The following is a 20118-nucleotide window of genomic DNA, read 5'->3' on the forward strand; positions in this document are numbered from 1 at the left end:
GGGAAGTGGTGTTCGGGGGCTGGGCAATAATTGGTACAGGGGGTACAGATGTAGCAAAGGTGGCACAGGACCGTACAGCGGGAACATAAAGCGGGAACGTAAAGCGGGAACGTAAAGCGGGAACGTAAAGCGGGAACGCTGGACGGGACTAATTGGAGCGTGGCACTGGTAGCACAGGACCGTATTGCGGGAACGTATAGCGGGAATGTATAGTGGGAACGTATAGCGGGAATGTATAGTGGGAACGTATAGCGGGAATGTATAGTGGGAACGTATAGCGGGAATGTATAGCGGGAATGTATAGCAGGACCATATAGTGGGAACGTATAGCGGGAATGTATAGTGGGAATGTATAGCAGGACCATATAGTGGGAATGTATAGCGGGACCGTATAGTGGGAACGTATAGCAGGACCATATAGTGGGAACGTATAGCGGGAATGTATAGCGGGAATGTATAGCGGGAATGTATAGTGGGAACGTATAGCAGGACCATATAGTGGGAACGTATAGCGGGAATGTATAGCGGGAACATATAGTGGGAATTATAATGGGAATGTATAGTGGGAAAGTATAGTGGGAATGTATAGTGGGAACGTATAGTGGGAATGTATAGCAGGAACATATAGTGGGAATTATAATGGGAATGTATAGTGGGAAAGTATAGTGGGAATGTATAGTGGGAATGTATAGTGGGAATTATAATGGGAATGTATAGTGGGAATGTATAGTGGGAATGTATAGTGGGAAATATAATGGGAATGTATAGTGGGAACATATAGCGGGAACGTATAGTGGGAACGTATAGTGGGAATGTATCGCGGGAATGTATAGTGGGAATTATAATGGGAATGTACAGTGGGAACATATAGTGGGAATGTATAGTGGGAATGTATCGTGGGAATGTATAGCGGGAATGTATAGTGGGAACATATAGTGGGAACGTATAGTGGGAATGTATAGTGGGAATGTATCGCGGGAACGTATAGCGGGAACGTATAGAGGGAATGTATAGTGGGAATGTATAGTGGGAATTATAATGGGAATGTATAGTGGGAACATATAGTGGGAATGTATAGCGGGAATGTATAGCAGGAATGTATAGTGGGAATGTATAGTGGGAACATATAGTGGGAATGTATAGTGGGAATGTATAGTGGGAATTATAATGGGAATGTATAGTGGGAATTATAATGGGAATGTATAGTGGGAATGTATAGTGGGAATGTATAATGGGAATGTATAGCGGGAATGTATAGTGGGAACGAATAGCGGGAATGTATAGTGGGAATGTATAGTGGGAATTATAATGGGAATGTATAGTGGGAATTATAATGGGAATGTATAGTGGGAATGTATAGTGGGAATGTATAACGGGAATGTATAGCGGGAATGTATAGTGGGAACGTATAGCGGGAATGTATCGCGGGACTGTATAGCGGGAATGTATAGCGGGAATGTATAGCGGGAATGTATAGCGGGAACGTATAGCGGGAATGTATAGTGGGAACGTATAGCGGGAACGTATAGCGGGAATGTATAGTGGGAACGTATAGCGGGAATGTATAGCGGGAAGGTATAGCGGGAATGTATAGTGGGAATGTATAGTGGGAACGTATAGCGGGAATGTATAGTGGGAACGTATAGCGGGAACGTATAGCGGGAAGGTATAGCGGGAACGTATAGCGGGAACGTATAGCGGGAATGTATAGTGGGAATGTATAGCAGGAACGTATAGCAGGAACGTATAGTGGGAATGAATAGTGGGAATGTATAGCGGGAACGTATAGCGGGAATGTATAGTGGGAATGTATAGCGGGAATGTATAGTGGGAACGTATAGCGGGAACGTATAGTGGGAACGTATAGCGGGAACGTATAGCGGGAACGTATAGTGGGAACGTATAGCGGGAATGTATAGTGGGAACGTATAGCGGGAATGTATAGTGGGAATGTATAGCGGGACTGTAAAGTGGGAACATATAGCGTGAACGTATACCGTGACTGTATAGTGGGAACGTATAGCGGGAACGTATAGCGGGAACGTATAGCGGAAATGTATAGCGGGAATGTATAGCGGAAATGTATAGCGGGAATGTATAGTGGGAATGTATAGCGGGAACGTATAGCCGGAACGTATAGTGGGAATGTATAGCGGGACTGTATAGCGGGAATGTATAGTGGGAATGTATAGCGGGAACGTATAGCGGGAATGTATAGCGGGAACGTATAGCGGGAACGTATAGCGGGAACGTATAGCGGGAATGTATAGCGGGAATGTATAGCGGGACTGTATAGTGGGAATGTATAGCGGGAATGTATAGCGGGAATGTATAGTGGGAACGTATAGCGGGAATGTACAGTGGGAATGTATAGCGGGAATGTATAGCGGGACTGTATAGTGGGAATGCATAGCGGGACTGTATAGTGGGAATGTATAGCGGGAATGTATAGTGGGACTGTATAGCGGAAATGTATAGCGGGAATGTATAGCGGGACTGTATAGTGGGAATGTATAGCGGGAATGTATAGTGGGACTGTATAGCGGAAATGTATAGCGGGAATGTATAGTGGGACTGTATAGTGGGAACATATAGCGGGAACGTATAGCGGGACTGTATAGTGGGAATGTATAGTGGGAATGTGTCGCGGGAACATATAGTGGGAATGTATAGCTGGAAAGTATAGCGGGAACATATAGTGGGAACGTATAGCGGGAATGTATAGTGGGAATGTATAGTGGGAATGTATAGTGGGAATGTATAGCGGGAACGTATAGTGGGAATGTATAGTGGGAATGTATCGCGGGAATGTATAGTGGGAATTATAATGGGAATGTATAGTGGGAACATATAGTGGGAACGTATAGCGGGAATGTATAGTGGGAATGTATAGTGGGAATGTATAGCGGGAACGTATAGTGGGAATGTATAGTGGGAATGTATAGTGGGAACGTATAGCGGGAATGTATAGCGGGAACGTATAATGGGAATGTATAGCGGGACTGTATAGTGGGAATGTATAGCGTGACTGCATAGCGGGAATGTATAATGGGAATGTATAGCGGGAATGTATAGCGGGAACGTATAGTGGGAATGTATAGTGGGAATGTATAGTGGGAATGTATAGCGTGACTGCATAGCGGGAATGTATAATGGGAATGTATAGCGGGACTGTATAGTGGGAACATATAGCGGGAACGTATAGCGGGACTGTATAGTGGGAATGTATAGCGGGAATGTATAGCGGGACTGTATAGTGGGAACATATAGCGGGAACGTATAGCGGGACTGTATAGTGGGAACATATAGCGGGAATGTATAGCGGGACTGTATAGTGGGAATGTATAGCGGGAATGTATAGCGGGAACATATAGTGGGAATGTATAGCGGGAATGTATAGCAGGAACGTATAGTGGGAATGTATAGTGGGAATGTATCGCGGGAATGTATAGTGGGAATTATAATGGGAATGTATAGTGGGAACATATAGTGGGAATGTATAGTGGGAATGTATAGCGGGAATGTATAGCGGGAACGTATAGTGGGAATGTATAGCGGGAATGTATAGTGGGAATGTATAGCGGGAATGTATAGCGGGAACGTATAGTGGGAATGTATAGCGGGAATGTATAGTGGGAACGTATAGCAGGAATGTATAGCGGGAATGTATAGCGGGAACGTATAGCGGGAATATATGGTGGGAATGTATAGTGGGAATGTATAGCGGGACTGTATAGTGGGAATGTATAGTGGGAACGTATAGCGGGAATGTATAGCGGGAATGTATAGTGGGAATGTATAGCGGGAATGTATAGCGGGAATGTATAGTGGGAACGTATAGCGGGAATGTATAGCGGGAATGTATAGCGGGAACGTATAGCGGAAATGTATAGTGGGAATGTATAGCGGGAATGTATAGTGGGAATGTATAGCGGGACTGTATAGCGGGAATGTATAGTGGGAATGTATGGCGGGAATGTATAGTGGGAATTATAATGGGAATGTATAGTGGGAACATATAGTGGGAACGTATAGCGGGAATGTATAGTGGGAATGTATAGTGGGAATGTATAGTGGGAATGTATAGCGGGAACGTATAGTGGGAATGTATAGTGGGAATGTATAGTGGGAACGTATAGCGGGAATGTATAGCGGGAACGTATAATGGAAATGTATAGCGGGACTGTATAGTGGGAATGTATAGCGTGACTGCATAGCGGGAATGTATAATGGGAATGTATAGCGGGAATGTATAGCGGGAACGTATAGTGGGAATGTATAGTGGGAATGTATAGTGGGAATGTATAGCGTGACTGCATAGCGGGAATGTATAATGGGAATGTATAGCGGGACTGTATAGTGGGAACATATAGCGGGAACGTATAGCGGGACTGTATAGTGGGAATGTATAGCGGGAATGTATAGCGGGACTGTATAGTGGGAACATATAGCGGGAACGTATAGCGGGACTGTATAGTGGGAACATATAGCGGGAATGTATAGCGGGACTGTATAGTGGGAATGTATAGCGGGAATGTATAGCGGGAACATATAGTGGGAATGTATAGCGGGAATGTATAGCAGGAACGTATAGTGGGAATGTATAGTGGGAATGTATCGCGGGAATGTATAGTGGGAATTATAATGGGAATGTATAGTGGGAACATATAGTGGGAATGTATAGCGGGAATGTATAGCGGGAACGTATAGTGGGAATGTATAGCGGGAATGTATAGTGGGAACGTATAGCAGGAATGTATAGCGGGAATGTATAGCGGGAACGTATAGCGGGAATGTATGGTGGGAATGTATAGTGGGAATGTATAGCGGGACTGTATAGTGGGAATGTATAGTGGGAACGTATAGCGGGAATGTATAGCGGGAATGTATAGTGGGAATGTATAGCGGGAATGTATAGCGGGAATGTATAGTGGGAACGTATAGCGGGAATGTATAGCGGGAATGTATAGCGGGAACGTATAGTGGGAACGTATAGCGGAAATGTATAGTGGGAATGTATAGCGGGAATGTATAGTGGGAATGTATAGCGGGACTGTATAGCGGGAATGTATAGTGGGAATGTATGGCGGGAATGTATAGCGGGAATGTATAGCGGGACTGTATAGTGGGAATGTATAGCGGGAATGTATTGCGGGACTGTATAGTGGGAATGTATAGTGGGAATGTGTCGCGGGAACATATAGTGGGAATGTATAGCGGGAATGTATAGCAGGAACGTATAGTGGGAATGTATAGTGGGAATGTATCGCGGGAATGTATAGTGGGAATTATAATGGGAATGTATAGTGGGAACATATAGTGGGAACGTATAGCGGGAATGTATAGTGGGAATGTATAGTGGGAATGTATAGTGGGAATGTATAGCGGGAACGTATAGTGGGAATGTATAGTGGGAATGTATAGTGGGAACGTATAGCGGGAATGTATAGCGGGAACGTATAATGGGAATGTATAGCGGGACTGTATAGTGGGAATGTATAGCGTGACTGCATAGCGGGAATGTATAATGGGAATGTATAGCGGGAATGTATAGCGGGAACGTATAGTGGGAATGTATAGTGGGAATGTATAGTGGGAATGTATAGCGTGACTGCATAGCGGGAATGTATAATGGGAATGTATAGCGGGACTGTATAGTGGGAACATATAGCGGGAACGTATAGCGGGACTGTATAGTGGGAATGTATAGCGGGAATGTATAGCGGGACTGTATAGTGGGAACATATAGCGGGAACATATAGCGGGACTGTATAGTGGGAACATATAGCGGGAATGTATAGCGGGACTGTATAGTGGGAATGTATAGCGGGAATGTATAGCGGGAACATATAGTGGGAATGTATAGCGGGAATGTATAGCAGGAACGTATAGTGGGAATGTATAGTGGGAATGTATCGCGGGAATGTATAGTGGGAATTATAATGGGAATGTATAGTGGGAACATATAGTGGGAATGTATAGCGGGAATGTATAGCGGGAACGTATAGTGGGAATGTATAGCGGGAATGTATAGTGGGAACGTATAGCAGGAATGTATAGCGGGAATGTATAGCGGGAACGTATAGCGGGAATGTATGGTGGGAATGTATAGTGGGAATGTATAGCGGGACTGTATAGTGGGAATGTATAGTGGGAACGTATAGCGGGAATGTATAGCGGGAATGTATAGTGGGAATGTATAGCGGGAATGTATAGCGGGAATGTATAGTGGGAACGTATAGCGGGAATGTATAGCGGGAATGTATAGCGGGAACGTATAGTGGGAACGTATAGCGGAAATGTATAGTGGGAATGTATAGCGGGAATGTATAGTGGGAATGTATAGCGGGACTGTATAGCGGGAATGTATAGTGGGAATGTATGGCGGGAATGTATAGCGGGAATGTATAGCGGGACTGTATAGTGGGAATGTATAGCGGGAATGTATTGCGGGACTGTATAGTGGGAATGTATAGCGGGAATGTATAATGGGAATGTATAGCGGGAATGTATAGCGGGACTGTATAGTGGGAACATATAGCGGGAACATATAGCGGGACTGTATAGCGGGAATGTATAGTGGGAATGTATAGCGGGACTGTATAGTGGGAATGTATAGCGGGAATGTATAGCGGGAATGTATAGCGGGAATGTATAGCGGGACTGTATAGCGGGAATGTATAGTGGGAATGTATAGTGGGAATGTATCGCGGGACCGTATAGTGGGAATGTATAGTGGGAATGTGTCGCGGGAACATATAGTGGGAATGTATAGTGGGAACGTATAGCGGGAATGTATAGTGGGAATGTATAGTGGGAATGTATAGCGGGACCGTATAGCAGGAATGTATAGTGGGAACGTATAGCGGGAATGTATAGTGTGAATGTATAGTGGGAATGTATAGCGGGGATGTATAGCGGGAACATATAGTGGGAATGTATAGTGGGAACGTATAGTGGGAATGTATCGTGGGAATATATAGCGGGACCGTATAGCGGGAATGTATAGTGGGAACGTATTGCGGGAATGTATAGTGGGAATGTATAGCTGGACCGTATAGCGGGAATGTATAGTGGGAACGTATAGCGGGAATGTATAGTGTGAATGTATAGCGGGACCGTATAGCGGGAATGTATAGTGGGAACGTATAGCGGGAATGTATAGTGTGAATGTATAGTGGGAATGTATGGCGGGGATGTATAGCGGGAACATATAGTGGGAATGTATAGTGGGAACATATAGTGGGAATGTATAGCGGGAATGTATGGCGGGAATGTATAGTGGGACTGTATAGCGGGACTGTATAGCGGGAATGTATAGCGGGACTGTATAGCCGGGATGTATAGTGGGAATGTATAGTGGGACTGTATAGCGGGAATGTATAGCGGGAATGTATAGTGGGACTGTATAGCGGGACTGTATAGCGGGAATGTATAGCGGGACTGTATAGCCGGGATGTATAGTGGGAATGTATAGTGGGACTGTATAGCGGGAATGTATAGCGGGAATGTATAGTGGGACTGTATAGCGGGAATGTATAGCGGGAATGTATAGTGGGAATGTATAGTGGGAATGTGTCACGGGAATGTATAGCGGGAATGTATAGCGGGAATGTATAGCGGGAATGTATAGCGGGACTGTATAGCGGGAATGTATAGTGGGAATGTGTCACGGGAATGTATAGCGGGAATGTATAGCGGGAATGTATAGTGGGACTGTATAGCGGGAATGTATAGTTGGAATGTATAGCGGGAATGTATAGCGGGAATGTATAGTGGGAATGTATAGCGGGAATGTATAGCGGGAATATATAGTGGGACTGTATAGCGGGAATGTATAGTGGGAATGTATAGTGGGAATGTATAGCGGGAACATATAGTGGGAATGTATAGTGGGAACATATAGTGGGAATGTATAGCGGGAATGTATAGTGGGAATGTATAGCGGGAACGTATAGCGGGAATGTATAGCGGGAATGTATAGTGGGAATGTATAGCGGGAATGTATAGTGTGAATGTATAGCGGGAATGTATAGTGGGAATGTATAGCGGGAACGTATAGCGGGAACGTATAGCGGGAATGTATAGCGGGAATGTATAGTGGGAACGTATATTGGGAATGTATCGTGGGAATGTATAGTGGGAACGTATAGTGGGAATGTATAGCGGGAATGTATAGTGGGAATGTATAGCGGGAATGTATAGCGGGAATGTATAGTTGGAATGTATAGCGGGAACGTATAGCGGGAACGTATAGCGGGAATGTATAGTTGGAATGTATAGCGGGAATGTATAGTGGGAATGTATAGCGGGAATGTATAGCGGGAATGTATAGTTGGAATGTATAGCGGGAATGTATAGTGGGAATGTATAGCGGGAATGTATAGTTGGAATGTATAGTGGGAATGTATAGCGGGAATGTATAGTTGGAATGTATAGTGGGAACGTATAGTTGGAATGTATAGTGGGAATGTATAGCGGGAATGTATAGTGGGAATGTATAGCGGGAATGTATAGTTGGAATGTATAGCGGGAATGTATAGCGGGAACGTATAGCGGGAATGTATAGCGGGAACGTATAGCGGGAACGTATAGTGGGAATGTATAGCGGGAATGTATAGCGGGAATGTATAGCGGGAATGTATAGTGGGAATGTATAGCGGGAACGTATAGCGGGAACGTATAGCGGGAATGTATAGTTGGAATGTATAGCGGGAATGTATAGTGGGAATGTATAGCGGGAATGTATAGCGGGAATGTATAGTTGGAATGTATAGCGGGAATGTATAGTGGGAATGTATAGCGGGAATGTATGTATAGCGGGAATGTATAGTGGGAATGTATAGTGGGAATGTATAGCGGGAATGTATGTATAGCGGGAATGTATAGTGGGAATGTATAGCGGGAACATATAGTGGGAACGTATAGCGGGAATGTATAGTGGGAATGTATAGCGGGAATGTATGTATAGCGGGAATGTATAGCGGGAATGTATAGTGGGAATGTATAGCGGGAACATATAGTGGGAATGTATAGCGGGAATGTATAGCGGGAACGTATAGCGGGAATGTATAGCGGGAATGTATAGCGGGAATGTATAATGGGAACGCATGGTGGGAATGTATCGCGGGAATGTATAGCGGGAATGTATAGCGGGAATGTATAGCGGGAACGTATCGTGGGAATGTATAGCGGGAATGTATAGTGGGAATGTATAGCGGGAAGGCATTGCGGGAACGTATAGTGGGAACATTTTGTGGGAATGTTGGACTTGAATTGCAAACAGTCTTTAGACTTTCAGCACTATAGAATGATATATAAAAGTGACATCGATTTAAAGAACTCAGTAGAAATGTGGACCGAGGAGATAAAAGATCGAGACTGGAATCTGGGTGGGCTCTGAATAATAAACAGAGACGTCACTGAGTTCAGCCCTTGACTTGTTCTTTCAAGCCAATTTTGAGGGAACGCGTGCAGTGATCCAACACCAGTGTAAATCCCTCTCTTCAGCCTGTTTATTCACCGCAGTCTAATCTGTTTGAAAGATTGATGGGAGTCCTGAAAGGAACCCTCGATCTCACTAAGTCTGGTGTGTTGACTGTCTTGGCTGGACAATGAGCCCCACACGTGTCAGTTGATTCCAGGCAGCTTCTGCTGGATTCTCTGGAGAAATCAGGAGATTTATTTTTCCGCAGCGAGTTGTTCTGATCTGGAATGCGCTGCCTGAAAGGGCGGTGGAAGCAGATTCAATAATAACTTTCAAAAGGGAATTGGATGAACACTTGAAAAGGGAAAAATGTACAGGGCTTTGGGGAAAGAGCGGGGGAGTGGGACTAATTGGATAGATCTTTCAAAGAGCCAGCACAGGCACGATGGGCCAAATGGCCTCCTGCGCTCTAAGATTCCACAATTCAACCTGCAGTCAATAAACAAACGAAACACGGACAAAGATGTTTAAACAAGTGACACTTTAGCAACACGCTGCAGGGTGAGACAGTGACTCCCTCCTCTACGTTATCAAGGAAGTTAAAACATTGGTGACTCCCAGAGCCTTCAAGTGAGATTAGTTGACTGGTGACCTGGTTAACGGTTTCGGTCCCGAGAGAAGTAGCGACAGTGTTAGCAATATTAGAACTAGCAAAATTCGTACTGCGACAAAATGAACCCATTGCTGCTGACGCGTGATTGAAAGGCTCTTTTTTGTGTCGTTAACTGGATCGTCTCCCACTGCAGCCCCCATCAGAGTGAGTGAGTGTCAGTCCCAACACACATGTTTGGGCTCGAATACCCTAAGAATGATCAGCTGGCTCCAGTTCACTCACCATAAGCTGCCGTTTAGAAACAAACATGGAAAAAAGGAAACACAGCAGCAGATTTAGCCGACGGTTAAAGTGTTGCCAAGAACACGCCTGGCGAATAAAGACAGGGCTAGAGAAACAGCTGTCAAAGGATACTGCATGTTACTCCCCGGCAAACATGCAGCACAAACAGCGAGTGTGTGATGTGTTCGACAGTGGGGGCTGTGATTCCCCGGGTTACTGAGTGACTGCACCGGCTGACTGATCGTTTTACACCAGCAGAGTCCCTGGATACGGGCAGCTCCCGGCCCGCCCGAGCCCGTGAACTGTAACCCTTCCTCCCAAACGATCATTTCGTCAGTGAAACTATCACCCTGGGAGTCACATCTGATTCCCCAATCCCTGTTACTGGCTTCTGAACAAGTAAAGACAATCAAATACCCCCTCATCCCCTGCTCTTTTAACAAGTTCCTGCTTCACGAACTGTTTGGCATTGATCAGAATGTGATGCCTTTCACTCAACAATCCTTGAGATGAGATGAGATGAGAAGAGATGGGAAGGCTGTGGAGGCTGGGGGTCAACTGGAGCTTCCAGGACTGAGATCGATGGATTTTTGTTGGGTATCGAGGGATACGGAGCAAAGGCGGGGAAATGGGGTTAAGATACAGATCAGCCATGATGTGATTGAACGGGGAAGCAGGCTTGAGGGGCTGAATGGCCTCCTCCTGTTCCTAGTATTCCTATAATAAATGAGGTCTTAAAATTACTTTGACCCACCCAGCCTAATCCCACTTTCCAGCTCTTGGTCCGTCGCCCTGTGGGTTACGGCTCTTCAGGGTCACATCCAGGTACTTTGTAAATGAGTTGAGGGTTTCTGCCTCTCCCACCCTCTCAGGCAGTGAGTTCCAGACCCCCACCACCCGCTGGGTGAAAAAATTACTCCTCCGCTCCCCTCTAATCCTTCTACCAATTACTTTAAATCTAGGCCCCCTGGTTATTGACCTCTTTGCTAATGGAAATAGGTCCTCCCTATCCACTCTATCTGGGTCCCTCATAATTTTATACCTCAATTAAATCTCCCCTCAGCCTCCTCTGTTTCAAAGAGAACAACCCCAGCCTATCCAATCTTTCCTCATAGCTAAAATTCTCCAGTCCTGCTCCTCGTAAATCTCCTCTGCACCCTCTCTAGTACAATTTATGCATGGACAAGTTATCAGGATTGTGTGAGACAGGCTGGATGGACCAGAGAGTCATTCCCTGCCTGTCATTGCTTGTACTTTTGTATGGATTCTAGTCCCAATCCTGGTCACCTTGATAATATAAATCTTTGAAGGTGGCAGGACAAGGTGGGAAGGCTGTTCAAAAAGCATATGGGATCCTGGGCTTTATTAATAGAGGCAGAGAGTACAAAAGCAAGGGAGTTATACTAAACCTTTATAAATCACTGGTCAGTCCACAGCTAGAGAATTGTGTCCAATTCTGGGCACCGCACTTTAGGAAGGATGTGACGGCCTTGGAGAGGGTGCGGAGGAGATTTACTGGAATGGGACCAGGGATGAGGGACTTCAGTGATGTGGAGAGACTGGAGAAGCTGAGATTGTTCTCCTTGGAAGAGGGAAGGTCAAGGGGGAGATTTAATCGAGGTGTTCAAAATTATGAAGGGTTTTGATAGAGTAAATAAGGAGAAACTGTTTCCAGTGGGCAGGAGGGTCGGTGACCAGAGGACACAGATTTAAGGGAATTGGTGAAAGACCTCCTTCTGTGCTGTATGACTAATGTACAGTGATGTTAAAGTCGAGAGATTACTGTCATATTGACATGTGAGACCACAATGTGTTGTACAACATTCCTTTGTCAGCTCGTAGCACAGAGAGAGAAAGGGTGCCGAGGAATGTGGTAAAGATGCCGGAATATTGTAAGCAGCTGTTTCCAGGCTGGAGTCTTTATTCCAAAAATCTAGGCATTAATTTTTCCCAAATCTCCACTCCATGGGCCGCACTTTGCACAATGGGAATTCCGATTGGGAATTGGGTGCAGAGGTTAATGAATTCTGTGCCATTCCCCACAAAATGAAGGGATAGAAAGTGAGACTGGGCCCTGAGGCACTCCCACATTCCCCATGTGTATTCTCACCTCACTCTGCTCTGGGAGCACAGACTCCAACAATCAAATCCAGACTCTGTCCTGGAGTTTTTTCCTGTTGCCTGTGATCTTAACTCAACACAGTTGAAGTCTATCAGTGACAAGGAAGAGGAGAATTCTACTGACAAGCTGCTCTCTTTATAAATTTCACTCCAACCCCCGAAACTGTACACCCCCGAAACCGTAAACCCCTGGAACCGAACACCCCCGAAACGGTACACCCCCGAAACGGTACACCCCCGAAACCGTACACCCCCGAAACCGTAAACCCCTGGAACCGAACACCCCCGAAACCGTAAACCCCTGGAACCGAACACCCCCGAAACCGTAAACCCCTGGAACCGAACACCCCCGAAACCGTAAACCCCTGGAACCGAACACCCCCGAAACGGTACACCCCCGAAACGGTACACCCCCGAAACCGTACACCCCCGAAACCGTAAACCCCTGGAACCGAACACCCCCGAAACCGTAAACCCCTGGAACCGAACACCCCCGAAACGGTACACCCCCGAAACTGTACGCCCCCGAAACCGTGCGCCCCCGAAACCGTGCGCCCCCGAAACCGTAAACCCCCGAAACCGTAAACCCCCGAAACCGAACGCCCCCGAAACGGTGCGCCCCCGAAACCGTAAACCCCCGGAACCGTAAACCCCCGGAACCGTAAACCCCCGGAACCGAACACCCCCGAAACCGTACACCCCCGAAACCGTACACCCCCGAAACCGTAAACCCCCGGAACCGAGCACCCCCGAAACCGAGCACCCCCGAAACCGTAAACCCCCGAAACCGTAAACCCCCGAAACGGTGCGCCCCCGAAACGGTGCGCCCCCGAAACCGTAAACCCCCGGAACCGAACACCCCCGAAACCGTAAATCCCCGGAACCATAAACCCCCGGAACCGAACACCCCCGAAAACGAGCACCCCCGAAACCGTGGGCCCCCGAAACCGTGCGCCCCCGAAACCGTGCACCCCCGGAACCGTAAACCCCCGGAACCGATGCGCCCCCGAAACGGTGCGCCCCCGAAACCGTAAACCCCCGGAACCGTAAACCCCCGGAACCGAACGCCCCCGGAACCGAGCGCCCCCGAAACCGTGCGCCCCCGGAACCGAGCGCCCCCGGAACCGTGCGCCCCCGAAACCGTGCACGCCTTTTAAAGTTTATGTGTGCTGTGGCCAAATGTGACAAATAACCAACCATTTTAAGTGGATTGTAGGAAGATTAGCAACAGGAGGAGGCCATTCAGCCCCTCGAGCCTGTTCCACCGTTCAATTGGATCATGGCTGATCTGGATCTTCACCCCATTTCCCCGCCTTTGCTCCGTATCCCTCGATACAAAAATCCATCGATCTCAGTCTTGAAAGCTCCAATTGACCCCCAGCATCCACAGCCTTTTTGGGGGAGAGAGTTCCAGATTCCCACTCCCCTTTGTGTGAAGAAATGCTTCCTGACATCACCCCTGAACGGCCGAGCTCTAATTTTAAGATTATTCCCCCTTGTTCTGGACTCTCCCACCAGAGGAAATAGTTTCTCTCCATCGACCCGATCAAATCCTTTAATCATCTTAAACCCCTCGATCAGATCACTCCTCAATCTTCTAAACTCGAGGGAATACAAGCCCAGTCTCTGCAACCTGTCCTCGTAATTTAACCCTTTAATCCCCGGTATCATTCTGGTGAATCTGCTCCACCCCCCCTCCAAGGCCAATATATCCTTCCTGAGGTGCGGTGCCCAGAACTGAACCCAGTCTCCAGGTGTCCCTGTTCCACCTCAGTGTGCGGAGCCTTGTTGAAGGGTCAGTGGGAGGGACTGTGCCTCATTCTGCCTCTGACCGGCCCGTGTTGGGACACACAATGCCCGAGGAAATAGTTTCTCTTTATCTACCCTATCACATCCTTTAAACATTTTAAACATCCCTTAATCTTCTCAACTCGAGTGAATACAAGCCCAGTCTCTGCAACCTGTCCTTATAATTTAACCCTTTAATCCCCAGTATCATTCTGGTGAATCTGTGCTGCACCCCCTCCAGGGCCAATATATCCTTCCTGAGGTGCGGTGCCCAGAACTGAACGCAGTCTCCAGATGTGGTCTGACCAGAGCTCTGCACAGCTGGAACATCACTTCCTCCCCTTTGTATTCCAGCCCCCGAGATAAAGGCCAACATTCCACTGGCCTTTCGGATTATTTTTTGTACCTGTCCACTGGCGTTTAGTGATTTCTGTACTCGGACCCCGTAATTTGCAAGTGTCAGATATTTAATCCCCTGATTCCAAAGTCTGAGGATCAAGGTCACGGGTTTGGCTGATATGTAGTAGCCCCTTCGATCCCAACCTTCCAGAACACCTACCACTAACTTCACAGCTCAGTGTTTCCTAAAGGAATCCCATGGTCAAGTCTGGACCGTCCACTCTGGAAGGCCGTCCCGTCTACTGATTGCCCATGTCCCCAGTCACACACCTCTACAGGATGTGCACCTGGTCTCATGGAGCTGCCGTTCTCCTTGAATTGGAATCATACTGCAAATAATCCAGAGTTCGTGAGTTCAAATCCCAATGGGGCAGTTTGAGGATTGGAATTCAGTTTAAATAAATCAGGAAATAAAAATCTGGTCTCAGTAAAAGCGACCATGAAAGTGTCGGATTGTCGTAAAAACCCAACTGGTTCACTAATGTCCTTTAGGGAAGGAAACCTGCCGACCTTACCCGGTCTGGGCCTATATGTGACTCCAGTCCCACACCAACGTGATTGACCCTTAACCTCCCTCTGAAGTGTCCGAGCGAGACACTCAGTTTGTATCAAACCCGCTCCCAGTGGTTCAAGAAGAAGGCCCAGCACCACCTTCTCAGGGCAACTCGGGATGGGCAATAAATGCCGGCCTTGCCAGGGACGCCCACATCCCCAGAATGAATTTAAAGTAAGTTGACAGCCCATGTTGACTGCTGACTATGACTGGGGGATCTGCGTTTAGAAATATCACACTTTGCTCTGTGTGCGCTGTGCAAACTGTTAGCCGTATCCCGGGTCTCTCCGAACTGTGTGGAGATCAATACGTGAAACAGAAGCACAAAGCAGGTGAAACGACCAACACATTGATAGCGAGATGTTTGATCAAAGGAAATTCCCACGTTTTCTCATCATTATTCTTCTAGTGCATCACAATCGAGTGTTAGTGCAAAGACCCATCTTCTAGTGCATCACAATCGAGTGTTAGTGCAAAGACCCATCTTCTAGTGCATCACAATCGAGTGTTAGTGCAAAGACCCATCTTCTAGTGCATCACAATCGAGTGTTAGTGCAAAGACCCATCTTCTAGTGCATCACAATCGAGTGTTAGTGCAAAGACCCATCTTCTAGTGCATCACAATCGAGTGTTAGTGCAAAGACCCATCTTCTAGTGCATCGCATTAGTGCAAAGACCCATCTTCTAGTGCATCGCGTTAGTGCAAAGCCTCAAAGTTCACCAGGCAGACACAGCACTGGAGACAAGCGAGACCCGTGAAGTATTCGTGAGAAATACAAGAGAGGGGAAGCACATCTCCCAGTGGCCTTCACTGACTGGCATGGATTAATATCAGAACTTAGACATTTGCAACATACTGAACACATGAGGAACAGTTATTACTTGACAGAGTGAGTGGTTTTTAAGCATGTTCATTGGTCTACACTGACACATTAAATCAAACCTTGCTTTAACTACACGGGATCCGGGAGATTTTGGAATTAATTAGATTATGCTGAATATCCGTGAAAACTGAAAACCTGCGGCTTTGCGTAAAATACATAAAGAGGCTTCCGTTTGGGGTTTGAAAATCCCCCTCCCCTCGTCTCTCTGTGGAGACTGAAAACCAGCGGGCCAGTGTCACATCAACAACAGCTGAAAATCAGGCCGTAACTTCACGCTTTCCGTTCTCACTTGGAAAACGTCTGGTGGTAATTAGAATCAGTCAGAAAGGCAGCTACAAGTTACTGCTCGAACACATTCTGTGAGTGATAGATAGAGAGATAGAGAGAGAGAGACAGAGAGAGAGGGAGAGAGAGAGAGGTTGGGAGAGAGAGAGGTAGAGAGATAGAGAGAGAAGTAGAGAGAGAGAGAGAGAGAGACAGAGAGGCAGAGAGAGAGATAGAGACACAGGGAGGTAGAGAGAGAGATAGACAGAGAGTGAGACAGAGAGACAGAGAGAGACAGAAAGAGAGAGAGATACAGAGAGAGATAGAGAGAGAGAGAGGTAGAGAGAGAGACAGAGAGAGAGAGATAGAGACAGAGAGAGATAGAGACGGAGAGAGAGAGAGAGAGAGAGAGGGTCAGAGAGAGAGAGGTAGCGAGAGAGATAGAGAGAGAGAGACAGAGAGGCAGAGAGAGAGCTAGAGACACAGGGAGGTAGAGAGAGAGAGAGACAGAGAGTGAGACAGAGAGAGATAGAGAGAGAGAGGTAGAGGAGAGATAGAGAGAGACAGAGAGATAGAGAGACAGAGAGAAAGATAGAGACAGAGAGAGGTAGAGAGAGAGATAGAGACAGAGAGAAAAAGAGAGAGCAAGACAGAGAGAGGTAGAGAGAGAGATAGAGATAGACATAGAGACAGAGAGAAATAGAGAGAGAGAGAGAGACAGAGAGAGAGAGATAGACAGAGAGAGACAGACAGAGAGAGAGATAGAGAGAGAGAGAGCGACAGTGAGATAGAGACAGAGAGAAAGAAAGACAGAGAGAGAGAGAGAGAGAGATAGACATAGAGACAGAGAGAAACAGAGAGAGATAGAGAGAGAGATAGACAGAGAGAGGTAGAGAGAGAGATAGAGAGAGAGAGCGACAGAGAGACAGAGAGAGATAGAGACAGAGAGAGGTAGAGAGAGATATAGAGAGAGACAGAGAGATAGACAGAGAGAAAGCAATAGAGACAGAAAGAGGTAGAGAGAGAGTTATAGAGAGAGACAGAGAGAGAGAGATACAGAGAGAGATAGAGATAGAGACACAGAGACAGGGAGAGATAGAGAGAGACAGAGAGAGATAGAGACAGAAAGAGATAGGGAGAGAGAGAGAGATAGAGATAGAGATAGAAAGAGAGAGACATAGAGACAGGGAGAGATAGGGAGATAGAGATAGAGACAGAGAGAGATAGAGAGATACAGAGAGAGAGATAGAGGTAGAGCGAGAGAGAGAATGACAGAGACAGAGAGAGCGATAGAGAGAGAGAGAGAGAGATAGAGAGAGCGATAGAGAGAGAGAGAGAGAGATACAGAGGTTGCTATAAAGCATTATCAGGTTGAACCCTTCCAGATTTCTGTATTAAACACTATCCTGAGTCTCTTGTGAGTACATTAAACCAGTGTTAGGCCGTTCATCTTAACTGAGCTTAAGGCTGGTGTTAATATATTGCAGGGAGGAATCTCGAACGATATGGGACCAGCACAGGGCCATTTACACACCAGTGTGATTCTTTTTTTGGGGGTTTCCTCACAGGACAGTTTGGGAAGCTGCTCGCACCTGATATCTGGACATGGAACTGACCTCAATGATTTGGGGTTCCTGGGCCTGTGGTATGTTGGGCGGTGGACGGTCACAGGATGGACTGTAATATTCACAGTAATCGTAGGCCGCTCGAGGATCAGCTACAATCAAGAACTGCTGGATCTCACCCTGAAAACACAGAGACACATCACGTTAGAACATCACCGAGGTATCCGTAGACATTTTATCTTCCAACTGTGTAAAAAAGAAAGGAACACTTAAGACCATAAGACCAGAAGAGATAGGAGCAGGAGTAGGCCATTCGGCCCCTCGAGCCTGCTCCGCCATTCAATGAGATCATGGCTGATCTGATTTTTACCTCAACTCCACTTTCCCGCCCTTTCCCCATATCCTTTGACTCCCTCGCTGATCAAAATTTGTCTAACTCAGCCTTGAATGTATTCAATGACTCAGCCTCCACAGCTTCTTGGGGTAAAGAATTCCAAAGATTCACAACCCTCTGGGAGAAGAAATTCCTCCTCATTTCCGTCTTAAACGGGCGACCCCTTATTCTGAGACTATGCCCCCTAGTTTTAGATTCCCCCATGAGGGGTAATATCCTCTCAGCATCGACCCTATCGAGTCCCCTCAGAATCTTGTGTGTTTTAATAAGATCTCCTCTCATTCTTCTAAACTCCAATGAGTATAAACCCAACCTGTTCAATCTTTCCTCATAAGACAACCCTTCCATACCCAGAATCAACCTAGTGAACCTTCTCTGAACTGCCTCCAATGCAAGTATGTCCTTCCTTAAATAAGGGCACCAGAACTGTCCGCAGTACTCCAGGTGTGGTCTCACCAGCACCCTGTACAGTTGTAGCATGACCTCCCTGCTTTTATACTCCATCCCCCTAGAAATAAAGACCAATATTCCATTTGCCTTCCGGATTACCTGCTGCACCTGTATGTTGACTTTTTGTGTTTCATGTACGAGGACACCCAGATCCCTCTGTACCGCAGCATTTTGTAGTATTTCTCCATTCAAATAATATTTTGCTTTTTTATTTTTCCTCCCAAAGTGGATGACTTCACATTTTCCCACATTATATTCCATCTGCTGAATTTTTGCCCATTCGCTTAACCTGTCAATATCCCTTTGCAGACACTTTGTGTCCTCATCTCAACTTGCTTTTCCACCTATCTTGAACTAATAGAGCTCCTTTCACCACCTCAGGACATCCCAAAGCGCTTTACAGACAATGAAGTACTTTTTGAAGTGTAGTCACTGTTGTAATGTAGGAAACGCGGCAGCCAATTTGCGCACAGCAAGATCCCACAAACAGCACTGAGATAATGACCAGATAACCTCCTTTCAGTGATGTTGGTTGAGGCATTAATATTGGCCCAGGACACCGGGGAGAACTCCCCCCTGCTCTTCTGTCAATAATGGCCGTGGGATCTTTCACATCCACCCGAGAGGGGCAGATGGGGCCTCGGTTTAAAGTCTCATCTGAAAGACGGCACCTCCGACAGTGCAGCGCTCCCTCAGTACTGACCCTCCGACAGTGCAGCGCTCCCTCAGTACTGACCCTCCGACAGTGCAGCGCTCCCTCAGTACTGACCCTCCGACAGTGCAGCACTCCCTCAGTACTGACCCTCCGACAGTGCGGCACTCCCTCAGTACTGACCCTCCGACAGTGCGGCGCTCCCTCAGTACTGACCCTCCGACAGTGCAGCACTCCCTCAGTACTGACCCTCCGACAGCGCGGCGCTCCCTCAGTACTGACCCTCCGACAGCGCGGCGCTCCCTCAGTACTGCACTGGGAGTGTCGGCCTGGATTTTGTGCTCAATCTCTGGAGTGGGACTATGAACCCCCGACCTTCTGACTCAGAGGCGAGAGAGATCCGCAATGATCCACGGCTGACCTGCGATTCGATTAACGTTCAAGGTGTTTCTCGCTCGATTCCGAGGATCTATGGGTTCAAAGATCAGTCTTTCCGTGTGTTCCAGGACGTGGGTACCATGCCTTATAAGGTCTGGTTTCTGAGATGAGATCCCCTCGCGGACCAGTGGCCTGGAGCTTTCGTCATGTCCACAGCACAGAGGGTTCGACGTCCTTTAGACACCTGACTAATGAAACCGTCCGTTGGGAGTGACTGAGTGAACTGAGCCCCACACGATCACACTGAACGTATTTTCCATGGATTGTCTGGACTTTACACTCCTCAAT

At 46.9% G+C, this 20118-nt stretch overlaps 1 protein-coding gene across 1 annotated transcript in view; it reads right to left on the bottom strand.

Moving 5' to 3' along the window:
• LOC137312037 (collagen alpha-1(XI) chain-like) overlaps positions 1-18076 on the bottom strand; it is a gene marked incomplete at both ends in the record, with an annotated part of 196628 nt that extends 178552 nt beyond the window's left edge. The window contains one exon of the mRNA XM_067978829.1: positions 17948-18076. Coding sequence (XP_067834930.1) covers positions 17948-18076 — 129 coding nt within the window. The remainder of the gene's footprint in view (positions 1-17947) is intronic.
• Between the last annotated feature and the right edge of the window lie 2042 nt (positions 18077-20118).

This window comes from Heptranchias perlo, unplaced genomic scaffold (assembly GCF_035084215.1).
Source record: "Heptranchias perlo isolate sHepPer1 unplaced genomic scaffold, sHepPer1.hap1 HAP1_SCAFFOLD_394, whole genome shotgun sequence".
Taxonomy (NCBI): domain Eukaryota; kingdom Metazoa; phylum Chordata; class Chondrichthyes; order Hexanchiformes; family Hexanchidae; genus Heptranchias; species Heptranchias perlo.